Source organism: Madurella fahalii (genome assembly GCF_045866475.1).
Source record: "Madurella fahalii IFM 68171 DNA, scaffold_1, whole genome shotgun sequence".
NCBI lineage: Eukaryota > Fungi > Ascomycota > Sordariomycetes > Sordariales > Madurella > Madurella fahalii.
Window position 1 is genome coordinate 472,134 of NW_027263971.1, and position 26,078 is coordinate 498,211.

Genomic DNA, 26,078 nt, shown 5'->3' on the forward strand with positions numbered 1-26,078 from the left:
GCTTCCGAATTACCGCACAATCCCGTCCAATCAGTGAGGCCTACTGTGACGATTTTCAAAGGGGGCTGTGCACACCGCCGCAAAGGGATTCTTGGCCCGCACGCAGTGCCCCGCATCTCTAGCCAATAAAGACGGAGGGGACCCCAACGTCTCTCCCCCTTGGCCAATCAACCAAAAGCTTGTGGCATGCTTTGCTGCAGCCGACGCCTGTCGTAATCTTGGTCATGCAATGAGGCCTATTGCCGGTTCTTTGCTGGGGGGGTGTGTTCACATCATTATCCGTCATCATTCGCCATCCGTTCTTTTCCATTCCATGCCGGCATACCTTCGTAACTTCTCCAGGCCACATTTCCATATTTCAGCGGGATAACTTCCAAGAATCGCCTCTCCTAAGATTTACAAAGTACAAACCAACGGTTGACGACGGCCATAAAAGATCACCAGGCTGCCGGCCAGGGTGCAACAACAGAGCGCATCGCCTTTGGTGTCATTCGGTATATTCGATAGGGCTTCGGCGCGCCTGGTTGGACTATGGAGGGCAGTTGGGCGCCTCGTGATGACGCCAGCCCGAGAGGGCAGATGACCAAAATGAGAAGGGGTGGCGAGCCGATAACGGGATGGGGTGGGGCGTGGGACTATCATGTAACGCAGCAAAAACTCAGCCTTCGCTCGGTTTGCAAGCTGTGCGACATTTTGTGTTGGACACACATTGCCCGACCGGTGGACTGTGAAGCCCGCTCAGGACCGGGCATTGCCGGCCGAGAAGATGTTTGGGCGCGACAGGCGTTGCCAGCTGCCCCAAGGTGCACACTGCGCCTACCAGCTGGCAGCTTACCGCCCGACTGCTGACACGCGTTGCCGCCTGTCAGCTGAAGTCCGGATGAGCCACGGAAGCCCTGTCAGTTATGGCGGTCCCCGAAAGCCTGGCAAGACAGCCCTCAGTCCTCTCAGTGGCCCATGGCCGCGGCCTGGCAGAGTCAGGTCCAAAAAGCCAATCTTCGCTCCAAACCAGGGTGTCCGGGAGTCCTCCGTGCGCATTGCATGGGCAGTCGCCAGAACATATCCGCCAGATGAAGGCGACTTTGAGCGGAAAGGCGTGTCATCTGTCTGCCCAGCTCCAAGTCGACACAAGGGCGCAGCGAAGCATCTCGCTAACAGAGCACATGCGGACGACGGCCCGGTGCCAGGCACCCGTCGCTGTGCTTGACTTCTGAGAATTTGGACGGCTCGATCCAATCACCGACCTCCGAGTGAGGCTGATGCGCCATCAGCAGGCCGCCCCGCTCAGTGTTCCCGCACCCTCACCGGCCCATCTGACTTCCTCCTCAACGGTCATTCTGCAAAAACATGGCTCTTGAGCACTAGAATCACGACGTATGCGTGGCCCGGGAATTGCTTCCTCGCGGGTCTGTTTATTCATATCGTTTTCCCTGTTTTCCGCCCACTCCTCACTCGTTTTCCCCCCTCAAACTTTTGTCTCGCGGCACCGCAGTCATCTTCGTCTTCTTTTTAGGCTGCCGTACTTCCACTCGCTCACCCTTCGTTTCGGCGCTTTCTCCCTAGACACTATTGTGGATTCGCCAATAAGCGCATAAGCGCGCTTATCTCTGCGATCTCTCTTTTTTCCTTTCCTCCCCAGCATCCGTCTACAAGTGCCGCCCCTGATGCTTCTTACTGCGGGCGAGCCGAGGGGATACTCGGAGCTCTCCGAGGAGAAGACCGAGCCCTTCTCACAGAGCGAAATCCAGGCCCGGTTACAGCGTTCTCGCATGGAAGAGCTCAAAACCATGAGCAGCGCAGTTCTGTTGGACAAACTGGTAGTCCCGCCAGACAAGGACATTCGCATCCTCTTGCGGCCACTGGCGGGGAACCGCGCCATCTGTCCCGGCGACCAGGACAACTGCAGATTGGTCGCCCTGCATGCCGAGGGGGCAGGGCAGGATGATGCTCCGCACAAGGTCCTGGCCGTGACTCAAAGGGACAGGGACATCAGATTTACCGTGACGATTCCGGACGTGATCCCGGGAGTGGCATTACAGTGTGAGCTTTATTATGACCCGCAGAGCGACAACCAGATCTTCAGGAATCGCTCGAGCCTCCCCGTCACGCTCTCCAGGATATCCCAGGAGCCCAAGGATAAACGGGGATATCAGTGTGATGTCAATCCAAACTACTTCCAGGCTCTTGCCCCGGGAACCTACCGGATCAACATGTGTGGGACCGAGGCATTGGACTTCCGAATCCTGGAGAAGCGGCTAATGAGGCTGCGCGGCTCGTCAACCTCTTCATCTGACACGTCGGCTATGTCCGATGTGGTAAACTCGGCAGGCAAAAGATCCTTTCCCGCCGATGAGGACGATGCACTGAGCCCCGAGAAGAGACGACGGCCGTCAGATACTACTCCCGAAAAGAAAGAGGACAGCCTCATCATGTTCCTCCCTGCCAAGACCAACCCGCTTGCCTTCCCACACACTCCCGCGGCGGAGAACGGAAAAGAGCTCTCGACGTCAAACGGCCACCCCCTCCTAGACATGCAAGCCGACGAGACGGTGGAGGTCGCCCCCGGAGCGAAGGTCGTCGAATACACCATCACCAAGAAGGAGCCCATTGCATCGACGAGCCTGTCGAGCGTTTTCACAGCCGAGTACTCTGAGGTGCCTGCTGGGGTGATTGTTGTCAAGGTCCTCAAGACCAGATCCCCAGTTGCGGCTAACAATGAGGCGGCTGTGGCTAAGGATGTCATCCGCCAGGCCGATATTTGGCTGCGCGAATTCCAGAGCCAAGAAAACCTCGAGCATAAGAGCATTGTGCGGCTGTATGGTGGCGACGCCAGGTTCCTGTCCTTGTACATGGAGCACGTCGACGCTCGAGATCTGTCGTCCAAGAGCATGTGGCGGAACCCAGCAACAGACCTGTTCACGGGTGACCGGTCCGATGCCCTCCACATTCTGCACGATATTGCAAGCGCTCTGCACTACATCCACGGGAAAGGCTTGGTGCACAACGACATCAAGCCGGGCAATATCCTTTACAGCAGGGAGCGCGGAGCCGTGCTTTGCGATCTCGGCCTCTCCTCTCGCCAATCTCGTGACACAGCCTCGATCGGGGGAACTCCCTGGTATGTGCCTCCGGAGTTCATCGGCCGGAAGCAACGCGGGCCGCCGAGTGACGTATGGGCCTTGGGTGTGACGATGCTCTACGTTCTCGGCAAGATTTCGTGGCCAGACGCAAGAGCTCACAGGAACCACCCGCGGCATCTGCATTGGCTGATTGCCAGAGTCAACTCGAGGGACAGAGACCCCGCGGACCGTATGAGGCAATGGCTAAGCGAAGTGACTGCCGCACGCAACGGGCTCGACATCCACGATAAGCTCGAGCGGCTAGTACACGGGATGCTAGCACCTAATCCGCAGAGTAGAGTGACGACCAAGGAGATTGTCAGCCAGTTGTTTGTTGAGGCAGCGCCCGCCAGATGATGCAGAAGTACCACAACACTATTCCATCTTATTTCGCGCCGACGGTCTGCACCATCATAGCATCATGCAGGCAGATGTCATTGCGGTATTTATCATATTATTTTTTCTGGTCCGGGTCAGGATGGTGAGCACATGAGCCCTTCGCCCGCGTCTCGGCAGAACGACGGCATCGCATGCAAATTCGCAGGATCAATCGCTAAGTACTATATGCAGTCGATACCAATATCGTTGACCGCCCCTTCTCGTCAAACCCAGCGTTTGCGCCGGGTCATAGACCTATTCCGAACACAAACATCGTTGTCAGAGCCGCCACCAACCACATCCCGGCCGGATTCACCCCGTTAGCAGAACCCCCACTCGTTCCATCACCGTTCTGCGCCTCGACTACCGTGAACGACACCCCAGGACTCGTGACACACTCCTCGGCGCTCAGGGGAGCCGCGTTGGCCGTAAACGTGATATCGGCACAGTTATACAGCGCATTCCCGTCGTCGCCGACGGTGACTACTTGCAGACTACCCTGGGAGCCGTCGCTGATGGGCAGCTCCGCGGGGAGCGTGAGCTGGGAGACGCAGAGCGTGCCGTTGCCCGTCGAGTTCCAGAAGGGCTTGGTGAGGGTGTAGTTGAAGTTGGACACGTCGGCGCCCAGGCCGAGGTTGACGAAGATGTAGGTCCAGGGGTGACGCAGGTCCAGCTTGAGACTGCCGCCTGCTATGGGCCAGTCGGTTCTGTTGCCGTTAGGCAGGTTACCTGGCACTCCGGCGCCTTTAAGGTTCAAGAGGTGGGGGTGAATGTTAGGTGGTAGTTATTAGGAGGAGCGGAGGACAAAGGGCGTACACGGGTTTTCCCATTGGGAGTAGCTCTCATTTCTGCCGGGTCCAAGGGTGACGGCACGCGGAGCTGGATAGTCGATGGCGAAGTGGGCGTGGGCGAGCTGTATCCCGGTAAAGAGCATGAGAGCAGCGAGGGTCATTCTGATAGGATATAATATTTTCTTGATAGTGTATAGATGAAAGATGAGGAGGAATTGTGACTGGGCGAGAAGCTCTTGGTCCTGCTTGCGCTCTTTTAAGGCAATGCGCTGTTGAATCAGCTCGCAACCTTACGCAGCAGCAAGCAACACGAGCACGGGACAGAGTTCCAATGTGGAACATCGTGCTCTTTTAAGGTACTCAAGCCACCTGCCCTTTCCTACCGTCGCGGGACTAGATCTCGCGGCAGAAGCTACTTGCTTTCCCCGTTCGCGATAGGGACTCCAGACACCCATCTCCCGCCAGAGCGGCTCTGCATGCATAGCGTCCGTTAGCCCCCCTACCTGCCATGGCGGCACCAATCAATGCCATGCTTGACAAGAAACCAGAGCGCTAACTGAGCATATTTACCGCCTTGCAGTTTTCTTGACTTGGATAAGGTTGTCTTTTGTGTTTCTATGGCCCAGTCCCAAGCCAGCGGATGGAAGGGTAACTCACCCCGCCACAATTGGATGCCAGCCGTTCGGGTCGGCCAATCATGAACGGTTCATGCCGCCATAGTCTCCCCAAGCGGCAGGAAATGGCGAAAGGAAAGACCGGCATTGAACGGTGGCTTAGCTTGGCACATGAGTTCTAGGCTCACGAGCGGAGAAACTTGCTCAAATCGACGCGGGTATGGATGCAAGCACGGCGAACAGTCCTCCCATTAACCGATGGAATGCAGACTGCAACCATGGCTCGTGACAGCATGGATTAGACAGGGAGAAATTAAATCGGACAGGTAACCGAGTCTAACCTTAACCTTATCCTCGACAAATTGTGTCTTGTTAATCTCCCCATAGCAAGCGCTCGTGGCAACGTGGAACTAGGGTAACGCAAATCAGGAAGGGCTGTGTGAGCTTAAACTACCTGATGTTATGCATTTACCTCGGCCAAGTAGACCGATACACAGGAATGGAAGCCAAATACCCTGGACACAAGCGCGTAATTCGAGCCCAATGCTCGACCGAGACTGGCGTAACAGGGACAGTCACAACCGCGCGGATATATCCCTCCGGATTAACAGAAACTATCTGGGTCCCATCTTAGGGGGTCCCCAAACATGCGTGTCAGAAGTATCCGTTGAATCATTTCCCATTAGTGATCCGAACATATCAAAGATCAAAGCTCCTATCGAATAATATCATAACCGTGCTCACCACTGTACCACCTCTAGTCGTCCGCTTGTTGCAGTAGCAGCTCTCGCTTCCCCTCACCGAATCCGAAACTTCTTCACCTCCGCCCCGGCCCCAAACACCCCCTTCTCATCCTCCATCAACCCCGGCACATACGCCTCCCCGACGAACAAGTACCGCTCCCCATCCTTCGGGTCGGCCCGCAACACATACGGCGTCTCCCCGCCGATCAGAACGCACAGCACATCCCCCGGTTTGGCCGTGGGCGGCACCACAGCGAAGTAGCCCTCCTCCCTGGTAACCCCCAGGCGCCGGTGCACCGCATGGTCCTCGGCAACCTGCATCCACGCCGCGGGGTTGAGCTTCCTCTCCGGCGCAGCCTCGCCCGATTCCGCCTCCCGCAGCAGCAGCTTCCGCGGATCGTACTTGGTGCTAAAGGCCGACGGCCCAACGGGCGGGAAGAGCTTGTCCAGCGCGGCGACGCCGCAGTGGTAGCTGTAGTCAGTGTGTTGGGGCCTAGTGTCGCCCGGGGATGGGTTTGTCGTGGGCGAGGAGGAGGATGGATGGGAGGGCGGGGTGAGGCGCGCGGCGGGAGCGAGGACGTCGAGGAAGGCTTTGAGGGCTGGGGTGGAGGGGTCGGGCGGGTAGGTGGGCTGGGTTGTGAACTTGGCCGGCTGGGTGGGTTTGGTGCCGCGGCGGCAGAGGCGCCAGGCGGTCTGGATGAGCTCTTTCTTGGTTGAGTCCGGGCTGAAACTGCTCGCCGTGAATTTCGGCGTCATGTCGTCGATGCTGTCGATCACCACGCCCCTGACGACCAGGGTTCTGTGGTTGTCCTCGAAGGAGCTTTTCGTGATTTCGGATCTTCTTGATCCAGAGGCCTTGTAACGGCCTGGATAGCCGATGACGCTGCCGTATCGTCCGGCGTCCCAGTGCGGGACCCACATTGGTAGTGTTTGGCCGTGCGGTAAAGGTGGCCGCGGTTCTCCCCTGTCTGAGACAGCGTTCAGGAGTATCAGGGTGTTGTCGACTGTCAAGGCCCGGATGGCGATTTCGTGATAGACGGCTGCTACGGTGTTGTCATAGTCCGGCTGGATGATCATGGCTTTCTCTGACTCGATCCAAGCCGACGTGTGGCCCAGTTGGGAATAGACGTAGTCGCGGGGATCGGTAGCAACGTTTCTAGCGCCCAAGCATAGCTGATAGACGAAGCTTAGCCGTGCTTCACTTGCCGCCTCGCCAGGTGGCGGCTCGGCGAAGCGCCTGAATAAGACAGTGACGACTGTGGTGTCGATCTTGTGCTTCTTCTTCAGTTCCCAACCTTGCGTTTCGAGTTTTCTCATTGCCTTGTGGAGAACCGCCCATTTTATGCTCTCAGTACCCCAATGAACGATAGCATCGGCGTCCGTCCCAATCTCCTGGGGAATCCAGACCCTGCGAAACCAGGGGAGCTTGCTGAGTTCCCGAAGAGACTTCCAGTACTCAGGAGGGATCCAGTCGAAGTTGGGTCCCTTTGACTTGCATAGCCTGGCTAGAAGCTTATCGTCGAAGATGGACTTTAGGGATTCCGCTAGCTGAAAGGCTCGAGACGCATGTCCTTCGGAATCCGCACCCAACCAAACGAGGACTTGGCTTGCATCTTTGAAGATGGTATGCATCAAACGAACCTGCTGGCTCCGCTCTACTGTGTCCTTCTGATTGATGCAAATCTGGTCGATCCAGATGCGGAGCGGGGGCTGACCGCGGGAAGGACGAATTCGCCTCAAAGCGGTACCCAAACTGTCGGTGATGGCCAATTTCTTCCCTTCGATGAAGATGGCATCTGTGAATAGAGGTTCCCCCCACACATATGACAGAGCCTTATAGCCGCGAGTGTGGCCAACCCAAAAGTCTTCGAGACGACCACTTAGCTTGTCTCCTTTGTCGCCGGGCTTGAGCACCAGGAGACGTGATCCGTAGCTGTCCTGGATCCGTCGATATCGGTAGAACTCGTCGAGCACCGCTGACTGCAGCGTCTTTTCCTTGGCCAGCCGTTCTTCCTCCCTGCGTTGTCTTTCCAATTCGGCTCTCTCCCATGCTTCTTGCTCTTTGGCAAAATCGTACAATGTCAACCTCCCGGGCGAAAAGGCGATCCTGGGGTTGTTTTTCTCCATACTAATGACGTTTCGAGATGACTGTTCTCGGTCAAAGTTAGTTTGTGTCTCGTCAGCATCCACGGTGTTGCGTGGCGGAGCATGAAACTCCCCGCGGAACCCCATAGGCCCAGCCAAGGAAGCCCGTTCCGTGATTCGCTATGAGCATCGTACAGCACCTACTGGGGTACTGTACCTGTCCCTGGCCGCCGCCCAATTTTCTTCGGCCGCGCACTTCGACACTCACGTCAGCTTCATCAAGAGTCACAGTCAGTATAAGCACACCATCACCGTCTCAGAGAGCACAATAAATGATGGAAATTCATGACCGCTATGCACTCCCGTGCCGTAATACTGTACAATTCCATCAGCTATGCCGTGGCAGCCGTCCCCGCCACAGCTGTGGCCTCTTCCATCCCCTCCGCCTTCTCGAAGATCAAATTAGTAGTCTCTGGAGAAGAGCTCGAGGACGGACCGCTATACGGCCCGCATGTCTCTTCCTACTTTACCGATTGGCGGGTGTTTGCAAATGGGCTCTTGAGCGGTTAGGTTTAGAGCCACATTATCCGTCCTACACGGAGAACATCACAAACCTTCTCTATACCATTGCATCGCTTCTCTAGGTACTAACGTATATAGAACGTGATGGTAGCGCAAAAGCGGTGTGGAAATGCGGGGGTAAGAGGCGCCAGCAATCATTACCCGGAATAAGAACGGCAGAGAGGGAGGACAAGAAAAGGGTGGGGGGCGGGGACAGAGTCCAGTAATACCGCCGTCTTACCTCTATCTAAAGGGAGTCCCCTGCGTATCCTTACCCTCGGAGTCCTTGATCCTCGCAACGGACCACTTTTTTAGTGGGGCTACGGTCTATGAGGTTTTCCCATCGTCCGAAATGATCGTCTTGTACATACAACTGAAGTTACAGAATTACTCTTCAGCTAATCTTAGAAGCAAACAATGTAATAAACTTGTTAGCTACAGTTACAGGGAAATTACTAGTATAGGTGTATTACTTTTTTTTTTTTTTTTTTTTTTTTTTTTTTTTAAATATATCCCCTGGGTATAGCGCATCTAAATATCTATACCCTTATGAACACTTTCAGAAGTATTGGGTAGACCGAATTGGTCACAAAAGCCAGCATTTGTTCCATTACGTATCTGTTACTGTAGCGTACTTGGGTGAAATTTAACCCTCCAAATACGGCGCGGCAGTAGCTGCATCCATATAACTATAGGAAACCATCCTCCTCGGTATCGAAATGCCCCTGCCCGATACCGTGGAGCCCGGATCTCCAAGGCCTCTACAACCCTCTTGTTACGATAGCTGCCCGCTGATATACTCGGCGCTTTTCTACCATAAGCTGTAACTTTGCGGATTCCCCTCTCTTAGTGTCTCCTTGATCATAGTGATCCATCGGTGTCTCCGAATCTCTCCACGAGCGACACGTTGCACACCCCAAGGTATCCCGTACCTGGAGCAAAGCCATACCAGTAAACCGTGCGCCCATATGATTCAAAATACATCATAGGAAGCTTAACCCCTCTGGCGGTGATGGGCCTCGAGCGGGTGAGCACCTGAAGGATTAATTAGCAGCTCGGTCATGCGCCACAAACCCTGAATGAAAGCCGCCTACACACCACCTCATTTTTCCGTTAAACCCCCCGCCTTCGGCAATCCAATCGTGACTACGTCGGGGCAATACCGACGGCACCTCTTATGGACGGGGAGTCTAGAGTGCCAGCATATTCGACGGGTGATCGACAAGCCGAACAGGAGCCCGAGTTGCCAAGCCCGCTATCAGGCTTCCGGAACGGCCAATCATTCCTTTTCACAACCCCCCAACAGCAGCTCAAGGTCGCCGAACTAACTCCCAATTGGGAAGACAGTGCCACTGGTATCCGGCTTGTCAGTGGGCGAGGCCACGGCCAACGAACGCCGCAGGGTAATGGTGCAGCTGAGAGGTCTGCAGTAATGTCCCGCTGGACCAATGGCTATCGTGGAGTGAATCAATGCACTGCGAGCGCAGCTGCATTGCTAATTATGAGTTCGGGGAAGGAGGGGCAGCCATGATAATTACGAAGCGAGGCTCCGAGTCGCAAGAATGAGCAGCAGGCATATCAATACAACCGTATTGTTCAAGGTACTAGTAGTGATTGCGGCGCCGCGGAATATGAGCACGGAACCGCATAGCCTAACCTGGGACTTCCGCGGTTCCTACTAGTACAAACAGTCAATCCTCTCGACAAGAAGCCAACCGTGGCTCAACCACCACTTCAAACGGCTCCCGACATGGCAGGACCACACGACATGCAGGATTCAGGACGAGATACGCCGGAGCCCAAAGCGCCTGCATCCACTTCTACGAACCCTCTCATCACCTTGAGCGGCCTGGAGTCAGGTACGGCGCCAAACGCTGACAACGATGGGGCCGAAGGGGAGAAGAAGTTTGGACTGCTCCCCAGCCTCAGTTTGAAAAGCTTCACGCCCAGAAGGCTCTCTGCGTCTCGTTCCCTGCAATCTCCCCAGCCACAAGCGGAGACCAGTTCACGACAAAACCAGGAAAAACAGAAAAAACAGCTGCAAAAACGACGGCAGCAGGTTGGAGCAACAGCTGAAGGAGAACCAAAGGCAGCACTAGCCGTACCGACTCGACAAAACACAGGAATAGAAGACTCGACGCGGAAGTCAGAGGTCTGAGTTCCTGCAACATTATCCCCGGTGGAAGCAGCTTGCTAACCATACGTGGCATTCCAGAGTCCTTACCGGTTGGATGCCTTCCCCGACAGTCCACGTCCATATACCTCGGTCGATATCATCGCAGTTCATGATCTAGAGGAGACCGCAGCAGAGGCCTGGAGCTGTGAAACTGCTTTGGGATCAAGGCTTCTGGGTCTGAAGACGAGAGGCTCTGTGGAACGTTACAGAGATGTTTCGCCTGACAGTCAAGATCAAGCGCGCCGAAACGAGCTGGCTGCACGAGATGAGATTTCACGAAAACTCTCAAAGATGCGAAAAAGGGGGCTTGGGGACAACGGCGTAAGGACTATCGAGACTTCAATCACTCCAAAACCAGCTGGTTTTATGATCGGACTTCATGATCCGCATGACAAGAGCAACAGTTCAGAAATCCTCAACCCACTAGCGGGGAAGATAGGCGCCGACGAGAGGGATAACCCCCCGGTATCACCAACATCGAACGCACGACCCGTGGGAATGGAGCCAAGTCAGAAGGACTTAAAGCTCAAGAATTCTCGCAAAGACGCAAAGATGAAGTCTCTTGAAGGATCGGTTAGGTCGTCCTCTGATGTCGATAGACTGGAGAAGCCACGTACGGTCAATTGGCTTTGCGATTTCATTCCCCAAGACATCCCTCAATCACGAGTCCTCACATTTTCCTACCCGAGTCCGGAGTTCGAGAAGAAGTCGGGGAGCTGGATGAAGTATGTCGAAGATGCGGCGAAAGGCTTATTGCAGCACATCAAGGATTCTAGACAGTACTTTTTCCAAAAAGGCGCCGCCATTGTTTTCATCGGATATGGCTTCGGCGGAATCATCATTCAGAAGGCGTTAGAGCTAGCAGCAAAGGAGCATAAGCCAAGTAATCCAGGCGACAATAGCGATGACAAGTCGACCGAGAGAGAGGAACTTCATGACGCGGGAACTGGAGACGCAGGAGCAGCAACACCGAAAAACCACCAAGGGAAGGGGATTGCAATGCCGGACCCGTTTCCTCTCCAAGATATTTATCAAGTCCTTTTCTTGGACACGCCCTTCCCTCAACAAGAAGATAATGGTACCGACGGCGAGGATCTGTTCCCTCCCAACACTAATGTCAGGATGTGTCAGATTCTCCAAGAGATAGAGACTCGAGAGAAAGGGTCAGAGCTTATTGAAGAGACATGGGCTGGCTATGCAGAGGAGCTTCAAGTAGCTCGGGAATCGGGGGTAGCCCGTGCATTTCCAACAAGTTGGCTATACTCTCAAGCCAGAAACAAGCAAAATGATGGCAACCTCTCCCAACCGAGCAAGGTATGTGATGCATGACTCGCATTTCCTTCTCTTGATGCAAGATTCTAACAGGAAAGGACCAGGATGAGGAGTTCCCTGCATCCAAACAATTTTCCATCGCATTCACATCGATATCCATCTACAAGCATCGTCGCTTGGCAAGGATTCCGAACCCACAGGATTACATCTACCAAACAATCCTATCCAGGCTACACTCAGCCCTATTGTTCCAAGCCATTTCTGCCGCAAATGTTGGACTCGTTGAGGCTATCTTGACTAGCAAACCCCAAAATATCCTCAGAGATAAGGGAGGCCTCACGCCGCTACACACTGCTTGCTTGATGCGCCCGCCAAGCGAGACCATTGTAACGCGGTTGATTAATGAGAGACCAACCGATACGACTGAGCCCGACGATAAAGGCCGAATCCCCCTTCACTACGCTGTCAGCACAGCTTGTTTGGCCGAACCGCCTGAAGGCGCCGAGCGGTCCGAATACGTCGGCGTTATCAGATATCTGATGAGAAATATGCAACGAATGGACCTTGACACTAAGGATTATAAGCAAGAGTCACCCTGGGACTTAATCTGCCCCCCGTTGGATATATACTCTTGTCGTTGTGAGGGTCCTGAATGTCATGCCACTTGGATCCGGGAGCTGAGGGAAAACTTGGAACCAATCAGTGGACCAGCGATCACCAAAGACGTGGATGAACCAATGGAGCCTACTCCACCAGAAAAAGGCTCTGAACAATACCTAGCCAGTTTCTCAGCGGAAGGGACCGTGGGTGAATTCTATCACTCTGTCAACGGGATAACGCAGAAGTTGGAGGAGCAAATCAACTTGAAAACGACGAGCGTCTATGAGATGATTTATAATCAGGAAAAGGGGTGTGCCAGGATTCTGCAGATCTCTCGGAAGAAAGGGAGCAGTCAGGACTTCAGGTGCAGATGGATCCATGTGCCGGCAAACAACGTGAGTGAAAACTCTTGACCTTGATCAAGCACAGCACTGACAACAGAATAGGAGCAGTGGTTATCCGTAGGACGTCCCTGGAGGCCATACTACTTGCTGTCAACTAACAATCTGTCTGTTGCTATAAATTAGGACCTGTTTCTTTCTATGGGTGTTCGCGATCGATCGATGAACAACCAGCGACACGATGGTAATGAATGCCGAAGGACCTTCAATCACAAACAGGATAACGCTTTGCTAATCTTGCAGCAGGTATTACAGTGTTCAACCGGTACATGAATCCGCGGGCGAAGATATATGACTTCGCCAAATTTGTGAGAATGGCCTTTCCATAAGCAGCTCTCCTAAGGACCCCGTCTCACGCGAGCTCACAGACACCCCCAACTCCTACGCATACGACCACCCCGACTCGTAGCCCTCTGTCCCCAGTCATGGAGGAAGCGCCAGGCGCAAAGGTCCGGCCCGGTATGGATGGCGGGAGAAGCTCAAGTCATGTAGTGTTCTCCAAGGTGGCCTGGACAGATTTGCCACCTATCACATCCTCAGGAGGGAAAAAAACCGTTGCTTTATTCGTCTGTGGCCCTCCCCGTCATTTTATTTCCGTAATCACATTTCTAATGCTTCAAGCAGATGCCGTTCCTGGCCTACGAAAGCCATGAAGGTCGCAGGAAGATTGCCAAGATCATCAACCAAGTGAGGGATTCCAACGCTGACACCGTGCTCAGTGACAAAAACTCGGCCTTGATCAAGGGATATATCTCTTCTCGTACTGGGCCACTGCATTGTCGCCGGACACTGGACCAGTATTCTTACTACATGCTCGAGACCACAGAGCGACGCGACAAGGATCAAGTAGTATATCGATGGGCGAAGTCACTGGGAAAACCAAAGAAAGAAGTACCAATTCTCATGGTCGACCAGCTCTGGCTCTGGGTTCTCCCAGATGGTACGGTAATCACTAGTCTACCTAATACACATCAACCGTCCGAGACATACAACATCCGGAAGCTCCTCAGCGAAGAGATCGAGACCAACAAATCACGGCGCGCAATCCAAGGTCCTGACAGCCTGGTCGACGTTATCCTCAAAACCTGCCTCAATATCATGACGAGAGAGGGTCCTGGCGGGGTCAAGTTGCAGGAATGCTTCCAATCCTCCATCAACACGATTGTAAGAACTGGTGCCATCGCTCCAGGTTTACTTAGCTGCGATGTGGTACTGACACATGCGATATTTGAATAGGCCGAGTCTGAGGCCGTTACGATGAAGAAGCTGCTCAAAACCATCGACAAACTCGCCTATGCCGACGATCCTTTCGCATTGACGGCCGAGATTGACAGCTTCTCTAGGATCTCGGTCGAGTCTGCACAGCTTGTCGAGATCATCGATATCCGGGACGAATTGAATATCATCAAGTCTATTCTCACGACGCAGGAAAAAGTTCTCAAAGAGTTCCAAGCCCTCATCGGCTCCGATGAAAAGGCGACGAGCTCCGGGGACCAAGCTATATCCCGGTCCAAAGACGCTCGCTCCAAGCCCGACGGCACCTGGAGGGAACAACCTACAACTGTGTTCAACAGCTCCCGGTTCGTGGACGAAGCGATCCGGATTGTCGAAGATAATCTCAACCGGGTTATGGAGATGAACGAGTCGGCGGAAAGAGTAGAGGCTGAGGTGAGTTCACAGATCAAGTCGTGCGTGTGCACGATCAATAGGATGGCTTGCCAATTTACTTGGAACAGCTGAAACAACTCTTGCAATTCAAACAACAGCAAGCAAGCGGGTGGGAATCCCGGTATGCAGTGAAGCTGTCGGAACAGGGCAAGAGACAGAACACCGTAATTATGTCCCCACTCCTAGGAAAGCGGTTGGAGAATGCCTCCAGCTAACCATGACAGATCATGCTCGTGTTTACGGTCGTTACCATCATCTTCGTTAGTCTCCTTGAGAGTTTATTTTGAGACATACTTATACACTAACGAGTAGTCACACAGCTCCCCATGTCATTTATTGCCAGCTTTTTCGCCATTGGAATCAGGGAGTTCCCCAAGGACGCAGAGTCCGGAGAGCCAAACTGGCCGATCCACAACGTCTCCGAGTACCTGTGTAAGCATCCGCACCCAAAGTAAAACCAGCAAGAGCGACTCCAGCTTGACAGACATGGTACTAACTTACCGCGAACCCAGTCGGGATATCCATCGCAATATCAGCCGTGATCCTCATCGGCATCAGCCTCCTCTTTGCGCGGATGGCGCGGAAGAGCCGGAAGCGGCTGGAACGCGCGAAGCAGCAGCCGCCACCGAAACCAGGCCAGCTCGCGCGCAGGGCGAAGCTGACGACGACGAAGCACCGGCACGCGCACAAGCGCGACGACTCGACTCTGGGATCCGACTGCGACTCGGACCTCTTCGTCGACGAGGTCAAGGACGCACGGGGCGGGGGCGCGGGCGGGGACGACGAGTCGGAGAGCGAGGCCAGCACCGCCGACAGCGACGACGGCGACGACGACAACGAGTACGCCCAGCTCTTCAGCCGCTGGCGCTGGCACAAGCACGTCCCCGGCATCCGGTGGTTCTGGAAGTGGAAGCTGTATGAGGTGCGCAGCGTGCGCCGCGCCGGCTCGAGGCAGCAGCACCGGCTGCGCAAGGGCCAGGAGAAGTGGGAATGGGATTATCCGCTGCGGCGGTGGAGGGGGAGGACGTACGGCGCAGTCGGGCGGTTCCTCGCGAAGTGGCGATCTTGGACGGCCAGGTTGACGCTGGATGGCGGGGGTTCGGAACCGGGACTGAAGACGTATCGTCAGTATGTCGGTGAGGATCGCGAGTGCCAGTCTGATGATGAAAGGATGAGGAGAGATATGAAGGAGATGCTGCACCGGGAGAGGGTGCAGAGGCGGAGGACTTGGATTGCAGGCTTGTTTAGGCTCAAACACTTGGATCGGACAGACGATGACGATGGACCTGCGGTTGCTACGAATGACAGGTTGGTATCCTCATGGATGGCTAGCTTCAGGAAAAGGAGGCGTCGCGAGCGGGATTTGGAGATGGGATTGGAAAATTAAGGTTTCTCGGGTGTGAATTGGAAGGGGTAGGGCTTGGCCGATGGTTGGCTTCCACCCGGTGGTAAAGGATGGTTTAATCATGTATTACGTGTAATCGGTGCACCGTGGGAGGCAGGAGCTCTATAAGTTGCACTCCGACGTATCTGACTGCCGGCCAGGCCTCTATCCCTAGCGGTTATGACGGGCTGCGCCCTGACGGGGCCTTCGGCAACCCTCAGCCGACTGCTGGAGGTTCGGATCATAAGACCCCTTGGGTGAAGCTATTTTCACAAAGGGCCCAGCGCGCCGAGCAGTCTGTTAACATACGTAGGCCATTGTAACAGCGCCTAACCAGAAGGTCTACAACTCTCTAAATCTGTTGCGATAAGGAGGGTCTCAAGATGCTGAGAGCTAACTGGCTGAGCGTTGCCCACGGGGATGTTTCTGGTTTATATATTCCGCTCATTTCCCCCACATCAATGGGATCAACAAGACACCGTGAATCTCTCCTTTTTCCTTAACTGTGCTGTACTTCAGTCTCACTTCTGTTCCTTGTGGGCTTCCTGCAGCACGTCAAGAACGTTTCGTTATTTCTCTCCTTCCCTGGGCATCTATAACTCGGCGGTGAAGTAATGTTTATTAAACATTCTACTTTTATGACTATGTGAGATCTAGTCCCCTTTAATTGTAACCCTCATGACTATATAGTAACTGCCGCTACCTATGACAAGGGCTGACTTCTCCGTGCTTGAAAGACATCACATGTCCTAGAGCTTAGGAGAAAAGTTAATTACGACCGTAATGGCTTCAATTCAATAATAGTCTTTTATGGTCTCAAGGGTTCTTGGTTCTATTCAACAGGTCGGGTTCTAGGTACTTTTTTATCCTTTAGGCTCCTCGCTTCCATCTAATTCTATCTTAGGGCCTCTTTAGCGAATCCTAGCTCTGATCTGGATAAGTTAGCAGAAGCAGATGCAACCTAGATTGGCTTGTTGTCTTCGAGTTAGGTAATGTCGAAGCCTCTTAAACAAAAACTCCCCAGGTGGGTGCCGTCATAAGTTGGTTTGGCCCTGCTCAGATGCATCATGATACCACCATCCTAGATCCAGCCCGCCTTTGCTTCATCTGGTAGATCAATGTTACTGCCCGAGCCCGTAGGTCCTCTAATAAGAGGTCATGGGTACGCTTGGGGACGTCACGCCACTCCGACCGAAGTAGTGTCTGCCTGATCAGTCTGGACACCTGTAACAAGCTCGACACCTCCTTGCTCATGACGTGCAGCTGTAGAGCCTGCTGAACTTTGCGGTCGACCTGGAACTCGCCAAGGCGGAGAGAGAGATCTGTCGAACCTGCGCCAGAGCGGCCCGCTAGCACGGATGGGACACACTGCTCAAAGAGGGCGACTACTTGGGTGAGGCACACGAGAATGAGCATGAGCCTTGTGATGGACGACGAGCCCTCTGCTGAATGTGGGGATTGCAGAGCCTCCCTGATGCGTGGTAACAGTTGCGAGCTGTGACGCAGCATCCCATCAAGCGGAACGGGGAATTTCTGAAGCGTGCGAGAGAGCTCCTCGAGCTGTGTAGTCCAGTACTGGACGCTGTCCGTCGATGAGCTAGGCGTGCCAGCCGTCTGGCTAAGCCCATAGCTCGAATCCCCATGGCCCTGCGATGCCAATGATGAAGGCGTGTTAAACAGCTCTGCCGTTTGAGTTTCGGGATGTGACTGTTGCTGCTGCCGAAGCTGGATGTGTTTTGGAGATGCTGGTGGCGAAGATTGCGCGACGGAAAGTGAAGGGAAGGCTAAATCGGGAGGACACTCCACGACCTTAAAAGGCTCCTCGTCGATGTCTTCAAAGTCAATCTCGTCAAACGTCGAGATGACTGGGTCGAAAGCCAGGCTATCTAGGTCGTTTCCGGTGTTGTCTAGTAATGATTTGAGCTCCTGCTGCTGCTGTTGTTGCGAAGGGCCGCTGGGTTCGTCCCATATGCTCATTGAGCTATCTACAGCAAGATCCGAGCATCTTCTGTCTCGTAAGGCAATTGACGGCGGCGCATGCTGCTGAAACTCGCCACTATCGACGCTTTCAAATGGGCTAGCTGAATCCCAATCATGGTGTTGCCGTAGTTGCGGATGAGCAGCCGCCTCGAACATGACCAGCGCCTTGTGAAGGCTCGACTTGCGCCGCTTGCGTACGCCACCTGCAGGTACGCGGCCCATGTTGGACTCGCTGTAATGGCATGTCTTGTGGCCGCGCTCGCAGCGCTGGCAGCCCGACATTTCGCCCGTGCAGCGGACCTGGTGTGCGTGTGACAAGCAAAGCGTCAACTGTCGCGCTGGACCTTGGTTCAAAAGCCTTCGTCCCAGCTTACCTTCGAGAAGTGGCAATTGTCACAGGCCATCCGCTTTTTTCGGATGCTCGTCGGCGGCACGCTTCGACGAATCAGAGGCCGGGCTCCCAGCGAAGGTCAACATTATGGTAGAGTTTGGGCTTCCGCTGGAAACCTCCGTCCCGTTGAGCAGTGATGATGACGTGAGCGCGATGCGGGGTTCCGTCTGCTGTTCTAGGACAACAGCCTGGCACAGGTACCGGCGACTGTCGTAGCCCAGAGATCTGGAGGGATCATCGGCATGGAATATGTCGAGGAGGGATGGCGCTATGTAAACACCCGGCTATGGACGCGAGGCGCTAACTGCCGGGAGAAGGGACGCTCCCAAGGGAGCGTCATCCACTGTCCTTATACAAGTGGCCACGGAAGTGGTGTCACTACGTTGGTCATGTATCACTTATTATTGGGTAGTATTATGGGGGAGGTTGGGCAAGCATAGCCACAGTCTCGTGTGCCAACAGGCCAACGGACGAGATGGTGGAATCCACTGTACACGTACTCTTCGGCCCCTTTTCTGAAACCCCACTTCAATAAGCCAATCAAATTGTATACCATAGTCAAATATCTGTGATGAAAGTTTTGTCGGGACCTCCACTTTACAACGCACAGGTCACAAGGACTTGGAGTTCCCAGCCGCCTAACCGCCCAGTTGGAGGAATGAAGGCTGTAATTACACCAGAGACCAACAATTGAATCGCAAGAGTATATACGCAATAGAGGCATCATAATAATACGGATGATAAGGATGAATATGAAGAGGATGGGGAAGACGATATCCACATGCTACAGCGTCAATTACGACGAGCTTGCCCAGATACGACTAGTAGAATAAGCGGATTCGATATCTAGCAAGAAATGAGGAACGGAACTGCCTCGGCCGATAATTAGTTGATCTTGATACAGTTATAATTCAGGCGGTAAATCGGGTACTACAAAAAACAGCATTTTCCTCCAAAACCATGGACTGTTGCAAGTGAGGCGGCCGAGCGACGTCCCCGACGATATTTGTGTATCTGTATTCTGAGAAATGGATAGATTTTACACGAATCAGGTTTATAATTCAAGGTTCCCGTGTAGCCACATCCTACTAACGCTGTATAGTAACCGTGAGTCTGAGCTCCTGAGCTCACTTTTTAGCTTTACCGGACAGGTCTGCGTTATATAACGGTAGGTAGTATAGCGTGGGCCGCATCTCCAATCAGGATGATGCCCTTCGATTCAGACAGCCAAGGCGTCAAAGGCTTTCCGGTAGCGATAGCCGAAGACACTCTCTGGTCCGGGCTCGAGATAATCCTCGGAATCGTCAACGCCCTATCAATTTCTATCCCTTTCCCTATGTCCGTGCAGATTCGCTAAGCCGGCTACTTGGTAGCCAAGAGAACATAGGCCTCGAACCTGATACCCCCCCACTGCTCCACCTCTTCCTTCACGGACTGGCTGACACACTCGGTCCACTTCGCCTGCTCCTCTTCCGTATACCCTTCGCGCGCCTTGCTCATCATGGGACCCGACATGAACATAGTAAGGCCGGCTATATTCTCCTCATTAGCGATGACCAACACCTTATCGACCATAGTTATGTTTTCCTTGGCGAAGCCACCCTCCTCGACCACCCTCTGCAGCACGCCATCCTCATAGAACTCGGGACTTGGCGTCGGCATGAGTGGCAGGTCCGGCCGGATCTTCTTCTGGGCTGCGTGCACGATGAACATGGGCGCGAAGCGGCGCTAGCAGGTAACAACGGCTAGACCGCCCGGGCGAAGGGTACGGTAGGTCTCGCGGATGGCGTCGGCGGGACGAACAAAGGTAAAGATGCTAAAGTTGTCGATCGAGTGGGTGAAGTAATTATCCGGCACCGACGACAAGTCCTGGGAGTCGAGCTCCTTGCACTCGACTTTGGGCAGCGGAGAGGCGACGAGGGATTCATGCGCTGCCGACACCATCATCGGGACATTGTCTGAGACTAGCATCTCCTTGGGCAGCTGGTCCTTGGGGAGACGGGCGACGAGCGCCGCCGCGCCTATGCCGGGGCCAGCGGCCGTGTCGTGGACGACCGAGTCTGGGCCGATAGGATGGGCAGACGGCTGAATATTTTCGGTGATGACATTGGCCAGGATGTTGAGCGTCGAGTGGCCCGTCTGGCGAACATAAATGTTCGCGAATTTGGAGAAGTAGTCGGGCAGCGGGAGGTGCGGGTGCTGGGCAGGTGAAGCCATCTCGAGCACGAGCGCCGGTGAGCTCGGCGTGAATTACAGCGGTCGACGGGGGGAGGGCGGGATGGTGCTAACAGCAGAACAGATAGGTAAGGTATAGGGCCACAAGGGTTCTCTTCTCGATATCTCGGCGGCATTTGCAATGTGCGGTCCCTGTGCATCTACGGCGCTCCCTCAGCCCGGAGACCGAAAAGTAAACAGCGCCCAGGTTAGCAGTCCGTGAATGATAATTCTGCAGTGAATTCACGCCTGAAGAGGCGTATCGGAGTCGGCGCATTCCGTAAGCGCGCCGACCTCGCCGACCTCGCCGACCTCGCCGACCTTGCTGACCTTGCTGACCTTGCCGAACTTGCCGACCCGGCCGGCACCGCAATATATCTACCCGACCAGCTCTGCTTCAGGAATATTCTGCCGAGCAAGACGACGCCGGCCTGATTAATCAGTCAGTCCGCCAAGATGCCAGCCAACAGCAGTAGAATGTTGCCTGCTCTGTCCAGACTCCAGTGCCCTCCCATAGGGACGGGGCCGTGCTGTGTCTTGTTAGTGCAGGAACGGTTCTTGAACGAATGCCGCGTAATCTGCCGATCGCCAACGGTCCCTCGCCCATAGCCATGCCCTGTTGTTCAAACGCCAAAGTCCGAATAGCTCTCTTCTTCATCTCCCACGGAATTCTTTCATCAAGGTCCGGGTTTACCGAGTAACCCTTCTCCTCGGGCCAAGCTTCACCACCGTAGGCGCTAGTTTGCTGTATACCCTCAGAATGGACTCCTACGCCGGAGGAGTATCTCGGTTATCAGTCTGTCGTTGGATTGGCGATGGTGCTTGTCAGCAGGTTCCCCTCACGGCGGCGCGGGCCACAAGACCTGGCTACGTCGATGCCAACCGTTCTTCGTGGGCGGACCTACTGATCTAAATATATGGTGCTAACTACATCATCTAGAAGCCGCCTCTACATAAATGCTGACAATAGCTCCCTACAACAGTCTTCCAGTTGCTCACGGCTGCGTTATTTGTAGCCGCAGCCCAGTCCAGTCGCTGCACCAACTTCTCTTAGCTCCCCGGTTTCTTTAAGGTAATAATATTCGCTAATTATCCGCCGGTGCTGGGCAGAAACTAAAACTGCTACTGCTGGACGAGGTTGCAGAACTGCGATCTGGTCAAGGGCTTGACTCAAACCCTTGACCCGGACTGTCAAGTACTGCTAAGGTAAGGTACCTAAGGGTATAAATAACCTTTTCTTCATCCGTCGTCGAAGGCCCAGCAGGCTGCTGTTCGACTCATCGGGTATCTCAGAACCCACCATGCGCCCCCTTGTTGCTCTTCTCTCGGCCTGCTGGTCGTCCGCCAGCCACCACCCTGCAACCCTGTTCTATTTATTTGCTCTAGCGATTCTGTTGCTGTATTTTTGCCCTTCAGCGACCCTTATCCAGTGCTGACAGCCTTGGCGACCATCAAGCTCAGCAGCATGCCCTCGGCCCCTTTTCAGCCGGTGCTGGTTCCCTTCATTCTCACTGGAACCCTGCAAGGGATATGCATGCTCTGCATGGAAGGCAGGGTAATCAAGTTGGGCCCGGGGCCTGTTCCACTTCCACAGGGGCTCCGTGCCGTCTACCGCATTTCGACTAACAGCCGGAGGCTCAGTCTCTTCGATCCCGACGATCCGTGGGCGGTCAGGCTTGGCACCACAAGCCGCGTCAAGTTCGCCTTGTCCTGATGCGGCCGCGCCCTCTTTCTCCTGGCCGCCTTTTGGATTGGAAACGCCTTGATCGCAAAGACAATGTCTGTCTTGCACATTATCCCTTCCGACTTCGACCTGAACAAGCAGGCCTTGCTGCCCCCAACAGGGCTAGGAGACATTTGTCTGAGATCAGTCATGTCAGTCTCGTGGATCTGGAGCTTCTATTAGCTTCTCACCAGCTCACACGACCTGTTGGCCGTACTGTTCGTATCCGTCATTCGCTGGGACCGGCCCGATGAGTGGCCGCTATTGTTTGGCAGCATCACCGATGCAACCTCGCTGTGCCGCTTTTGGGGCGTGTTCTGGCATCGGCTCCACGTTCCCTTGTTCGATAGGTGCATGTCATACGCCGCTGTTACGGCCCATCGTCTTTGGCCGGGCAGTACGAGCAGTCATTCAGCAACCACCCCACAACAAGCCCCGTCACATCGGCAACACTCGCACAATCACCATGCTCTTCAGAAAGCGGGCCGAACACTTAAGATGTTCTGCATGTCGGCAGCATGTCATGCCGCATCAAATTAGGTTGTGATGGGCAGGGCCAGCGCCGTCGGGGAATTCCGGTTCTTCATCTCGAACTGGTTCATATGTCTGTTGGAAACTGTCATTGACTGGTTCATTGTGAAGCGCTTATTCCCGAGGGACTCGTTGCTAGCAGCGCCATGGAAGAGGTTCCTCGGCTACATTTGGACCATGTTGGTGATTGTCTGTCTCACTCCTGCCTGGCAGTATCCAGTGGTTCGCGCTTCTGCTGGCTTCCATAGCAAAGACTGATCATGTACATGATTGCTCGATGATCGATTTAGTTCTGCGATAATATTGAAGAGTCAGGTACTAGCTGGATGCCGGGGTCGGGGAACCCAGCCGGGCTCGTTCAGTCGTACTTGGAGTGGACAAGGACTTTCCCAAACCGTTCTTCCTCCCAGCTCAGAATGAATACAGTTACCTGGGTAGTTTGTCACACCGGCCGGTTAATATCCCGCTTTTTGTACGGAACCCACGCCCGGGTCAAGCCGCCTCTTTCCCGCCGTTTCATAACATTCTCTGTATTGGCGGACCGCGGCACCTGGGCAGAACTGAATGGTTGCTTTGTTGGGTCATAATGCAGTTGGCTTCCCAACTGCAGCAAACGACTCGGCTAAACCCAAGGCCGGGCCGTACGAGGCAGGGAGACACCAGCTCATCTGACATCGCGAAACCTTTCCGCAATTGTCTAGAACCAACATCTTTCGCTTAATGACTTTCCCCACTGTTCTTCTCTTGTGGAAGGACCATTCCAGTGCCGAAGATTGTTTCCCTGCCATCTCGCTCACTTCAAGTTCCTCTTAGCGACACCGACATTCCGGTTAGGCGTCAAAGCACCTAACCGGTTGATCTTCCTTGTTAGGTAGTCACTTGGGTAGTTACGACCGTCATGGCCGGCCCAGACAATGGAAAGCGGTCGTCTGAGAGCCGTAACTCCGACCAGACATCCACGTTTCTACCTCCCAGTGCCGCCTTCACCGGATATCACCCCTTCCCGGCCGTGACGAACCTCCACAGCAACTTCACAGGAGTAGTCAACGCGCTAAAGACATTCAAACTCTGCGGTGCCACCGAAGACGACTTTCTCTACCTCGTCGAGGCACACTATGGTTTCACTCCTCGCGGTCCCCTCCACTTCGGACCCGGTTACTACCTCCGCAATGGGACGAGCCTCAAGAGCCCCATCCTCGCCGCCACGGGGGATGAGTTCCTGCTGCCCTTCCTTGTCCAACTCTTCAGACCTAAGACGGCCGTCAAGCTACCCCCGCTGGATCAGGAGAAGAATCCCCGCGACATGGTCACCGAGATAGTGCGCTCCACCACTAGCAAGGAGCATGGCGTGGCCTTTGGGTTCGAGATCGAGGTCGGCGTGAAGAGGACGATAAGGGAGGCGTTTGAGTGGCGGAAGACGGGTGGGGCCAGCAGCAGTAGCGGTAGCAGCAACAACAATAATAGTGGCCAGGTGGATGAGCATGCCGACGGGGGGACTCGGTACACGCTGTACCGTCTCGCACCTGGTCACGCCAGCCGTCCCCTATCCGAGGCGGGACCGTCACGCTCGACATCTTCCGCCTCGCCGTCGCCCGTGGACGAGATGAAGGTTCAGATTGTGGCTGACGTGGTCTTTGGCAATGTGTTGAACTGGAAACACCCATTCACCTTGGAATTGAAAGAGGCTGGTCTCACGGGGGAGCTGTGCGAGCGCTGGACGTTGATGGTGGTCATGACTTCGCTGAGTCTCTATTTTCTGCGCCAGGCTGGCAAGACGAACAAGACGACTGTTGGGGCTGCACAGAAACTGCATTCAAAGTAGGGTGGTTGCAGGAGCTTATAGGTAATTACTTAGGTACCAGATCTACCGGAGCAATATTCGATTTGGTTCAGTTCCAGCGTATCCCAGCTTCTCTTACCAAAGCGGAATGCTTAGGAACCTAAGTTCCAAGGTGCCCTTGGGGCCAGTGAAGCAGTGACCAGAATAGGTGGTGGTAATATGAAGTCGGAGGGCGCTCTACATGTACGTTTGGGAGAGTCTTTTTCACAGTAGGTAGGTACCTGGCTTTGAGAAAATTGTATATAAAGCCACCACTCACCGCACCAGCTGAAGTGAATTGTTGTTTAAAGGTGTTGGAAACTCGTGGCACGAAAACTCGTAGCTCGGTTCCCCATTATGGACTCGACATGCAGTCAGGACGATGGGTTTGATCCGACTGCCTGCATCATAGGCATGGCTGCCTGGCGTGAAAGCCATGCAGCTCTGTGTGGTGAGGGGTAACCAGGACGAGTTATTTAACAGGTCAGGAGGATGCCCACCTCTAGAGAAGAGAGAGAAGAAGGCTTCAATTGAACACCTCTGGATCTGCTCAAGAGAATCCTCCTGTCGTAAGCTCCTATCTGTGTGATAACCGTGGCATCGTGGCTGTTGGACTTCCAACACCATTATTCCGCCGGTTGAGCATCCCGGGGATACGCAGTGCTTTAACAACTATCCAGAGGAGAACACCACCGCGGAGGCGTACACGGAGGAGTCAGTGGGGGTGTACGATTAGGACTTCAAGGATTTCTAAGTGCGGCCGAGAAGGATGGGATGTGGCGCGAGTGGCGTGCAAGCGCGCTCTCGGTCTGAGTCGGTGTGCCTAAGATGAGGAGATTGGCGGTCTTGCAGTTACTGTACAGCGTGGCCAGCAGACAGGTCTGACATGATCGAAACACACCGTGGACCATATAACGACATTCCCCCAACGATGTAAAGTCTTTAGCTATCACTCTCTTGCAGCATGCCATCGTATCGACTTTGGAACAGGTTCACGTAGAAAACTAGTCGCCACACAATGGGTATGGAAAGCACATCATCCACCCGAACAAACGCGCCTACCTCCTAGGGGCTTGGCCCTGGTGAACAACGTCCATAAATCGCCACCCTGCGTCTGCCTACGTGTTTTCTGCAGCCAATCACTTTCTCCTGAGTCAGGCTGCTGCAGGCGGCACACCAATCGTACCGAACCGTCTCAGGCTACCAGGCGCAGGTTCCTGTGCAGCGCGGCGGGTTGGGTGAGGAATAGATTGTTGTCGTCCTGCCACTACCACTACAGCATTGTGAGTCGGAGACCAGTCTAGGTGGCTGACCCTCGTTTAATCTGATAGGCCACTCAGCAGTCGCTCGCCCACCCTGTCTAAACACGCGAAGACGCGCCGCGATTAATCTCATCAACGGCTTTCCTCCCAGGCCGCCCGATTCTTCGAAACTTCCGACATCTGGTTCAAGCATCTGAACCATTTCAAGAACTATGTAGAGAGGGGGGTACATGGCGTTGAACTACAGGCTTTATCTATGCGCCACCCGTGCAAAGATCTCCTTTCTTCCCTCCAGAATACGAAGAATTCCAAGCCCTCCTGTTTAACCCAAGATTGGAAAGATACCCAGACCTCCTTTTCCATCGA

At 54.3% G+C, this 26,078-nt stretch overlaps 8 protein-coding genes across 8 annotated transcripts; 4 read left to right on the forward strand and 4 right to left on the reverse strand.

The window, feature by feature from the left end:
• Positions 1-1,664: 1,664 nt before the first annotated feature.
• Positions 1,665-3,476, forward strand: MFIFM68171_00134 (STE kinase; the record flags this gene model as incomplete). The annotated part of the gene is made up of 1 exon (XM_071055556.1): positions 1,665-3,476. One exon carries the CDS (start codon positions 1,665-1,667, stop codon positions 3,474-3,476), a length of 1,812 nt encoding a protein of 603 aa, XP_070911657.1.
• Positions 3,477-3,744: 268 nt separating this feature from the next.
• Positions 3,745-4,449, reverse strand: MFIFM68171_00135 (Copper acquisition factor BIM1-like domain-containing protein; the record flags this gene model as incomplete). The annotated part of the gene is made up of 2 exons (XM_071055557.1): positions 3,745-4,241; positions 4,314-4,449. The coding sequence occupies 2 exons, from the start codon at positions 4,447-4,449 to the stop codon at positions 3,745-3,747; spliced, it is 633 nt and encodes a 210-aa protein (XP_070911658.1).
• A 1,250-nt stretch (positions 4,450-5,699) lies between these two features.
• Positions 5,700-7,877, reverse strand: MFIFM68171_00136 (Heterokaryon incompatibility domain-containing protein; the record flags this gene model as incomplete). Its single annotated transcript, XM_071055558.1, has 1 exon — positions 5,700-7,877. The coding sequence occupies one exon, from the start codon at positions 7,875-7,877 to the stop codon at positions 5,700-5,702; it is 2,178 nt and encodes a 725-aa protein (XP_070911659.1).
• Positions 7,878-13,364: 5,487 nt separating this feature from the next.
• Positions 13,365-15,795, forward strand: MFIFM68171_00137 (Ankyrin repeat protein; the record flags this gene model as incomplete). The annotated part of the gene is made up of 6 exons (XM_071055559.1): positions 13,365-13,904; positions 13,977-14,408; positions 14,477-14,572; positions 14,633-14,668; positions 14,729-14,840; positions 14,921-15,795. 6 exons carry the CDS (start codon positions 13,365-13,367, stop codon positions 15,793-15,795), a joined length of 2,091 nt encoding a protein of 696 aa, XP_070911660.1.
• A 1,062-nt stretch (positions 15,796-16,857) lies between these two features.
• MFIFM68171_00138 (Zn(2)-C6 fungal-type domain-containing protein) lies at positions 16,858-18,401 on the reverse strand (the record flags this gene model as incomplete). Its single annotated transcript, XM_071055560.1, has 3 exons — positions 16,858-18,072; positions 18,147-18,229; positions 18,365-18,401. 3 exons carry the CDS (start codon positions 18,399-18,401, stop codon positions 16,858-16,860), a joined length of 1,335 nt encoding a protein of 444 aa, XP_070911661.1.
• Positions 18,402-19,525: 1,124 nt separating this feature from the next.
• MFIFM68171_00139 (Methyltransferase type 11 domain-containing protein) lies at positions 19,526-20,380 on the reverse strand (the record flags this gene model as incomplete). The annotated part of the gene is made up of 2 exons (XM_071055561.1): positions 19,526-19,891; positions 19,967-20,380. The coding sequence occupies 2 exons, from the start codon at positions 20,378-20,380 to the stop codon at positions 19,526-19,528; spliced, it is 780 nt and encodes a 259-aa protein (XP_070911662.1).
• A 1,462-nt stretch (positions 20,381-21,842) lies between these two features.
• On the forward strand, positions 21,843-22,091 carry MFIFM68171_00140 (uncharacterized protein; the record flags this gene model as incomplete). Its single annotated transcript, XM_071055562.1, has 1 exon — positions 21,843-22,091. The coding sequence occupies one exon, from the start codon at positions 21,843-21,845 to the stop codon at positions 22,089-22,091; it is 249 nt and encodes an 82-aa protein (XP_070911663.1).
• A 1,438-nt stretch (positions 22,092-23,529) lies between these two features.
• Positions 23,530-24,453, forward strand: MFIFM68171_00141 (uncharacterized protein; the record flags this gene model as incomplete). The annotated part of the gene is made up of 1 exon (XM_071055563.1): positions 23,530-24,453. One exon carries the CDS (start codon positions 23,530-23,532, stop codon positions 24,451-24,453), a length of 924 nt encoding a protein of 307 aa, XP_070911664.1.
• Positions 24,454-26,078: the final 1,625 nt, after the last annotated feature.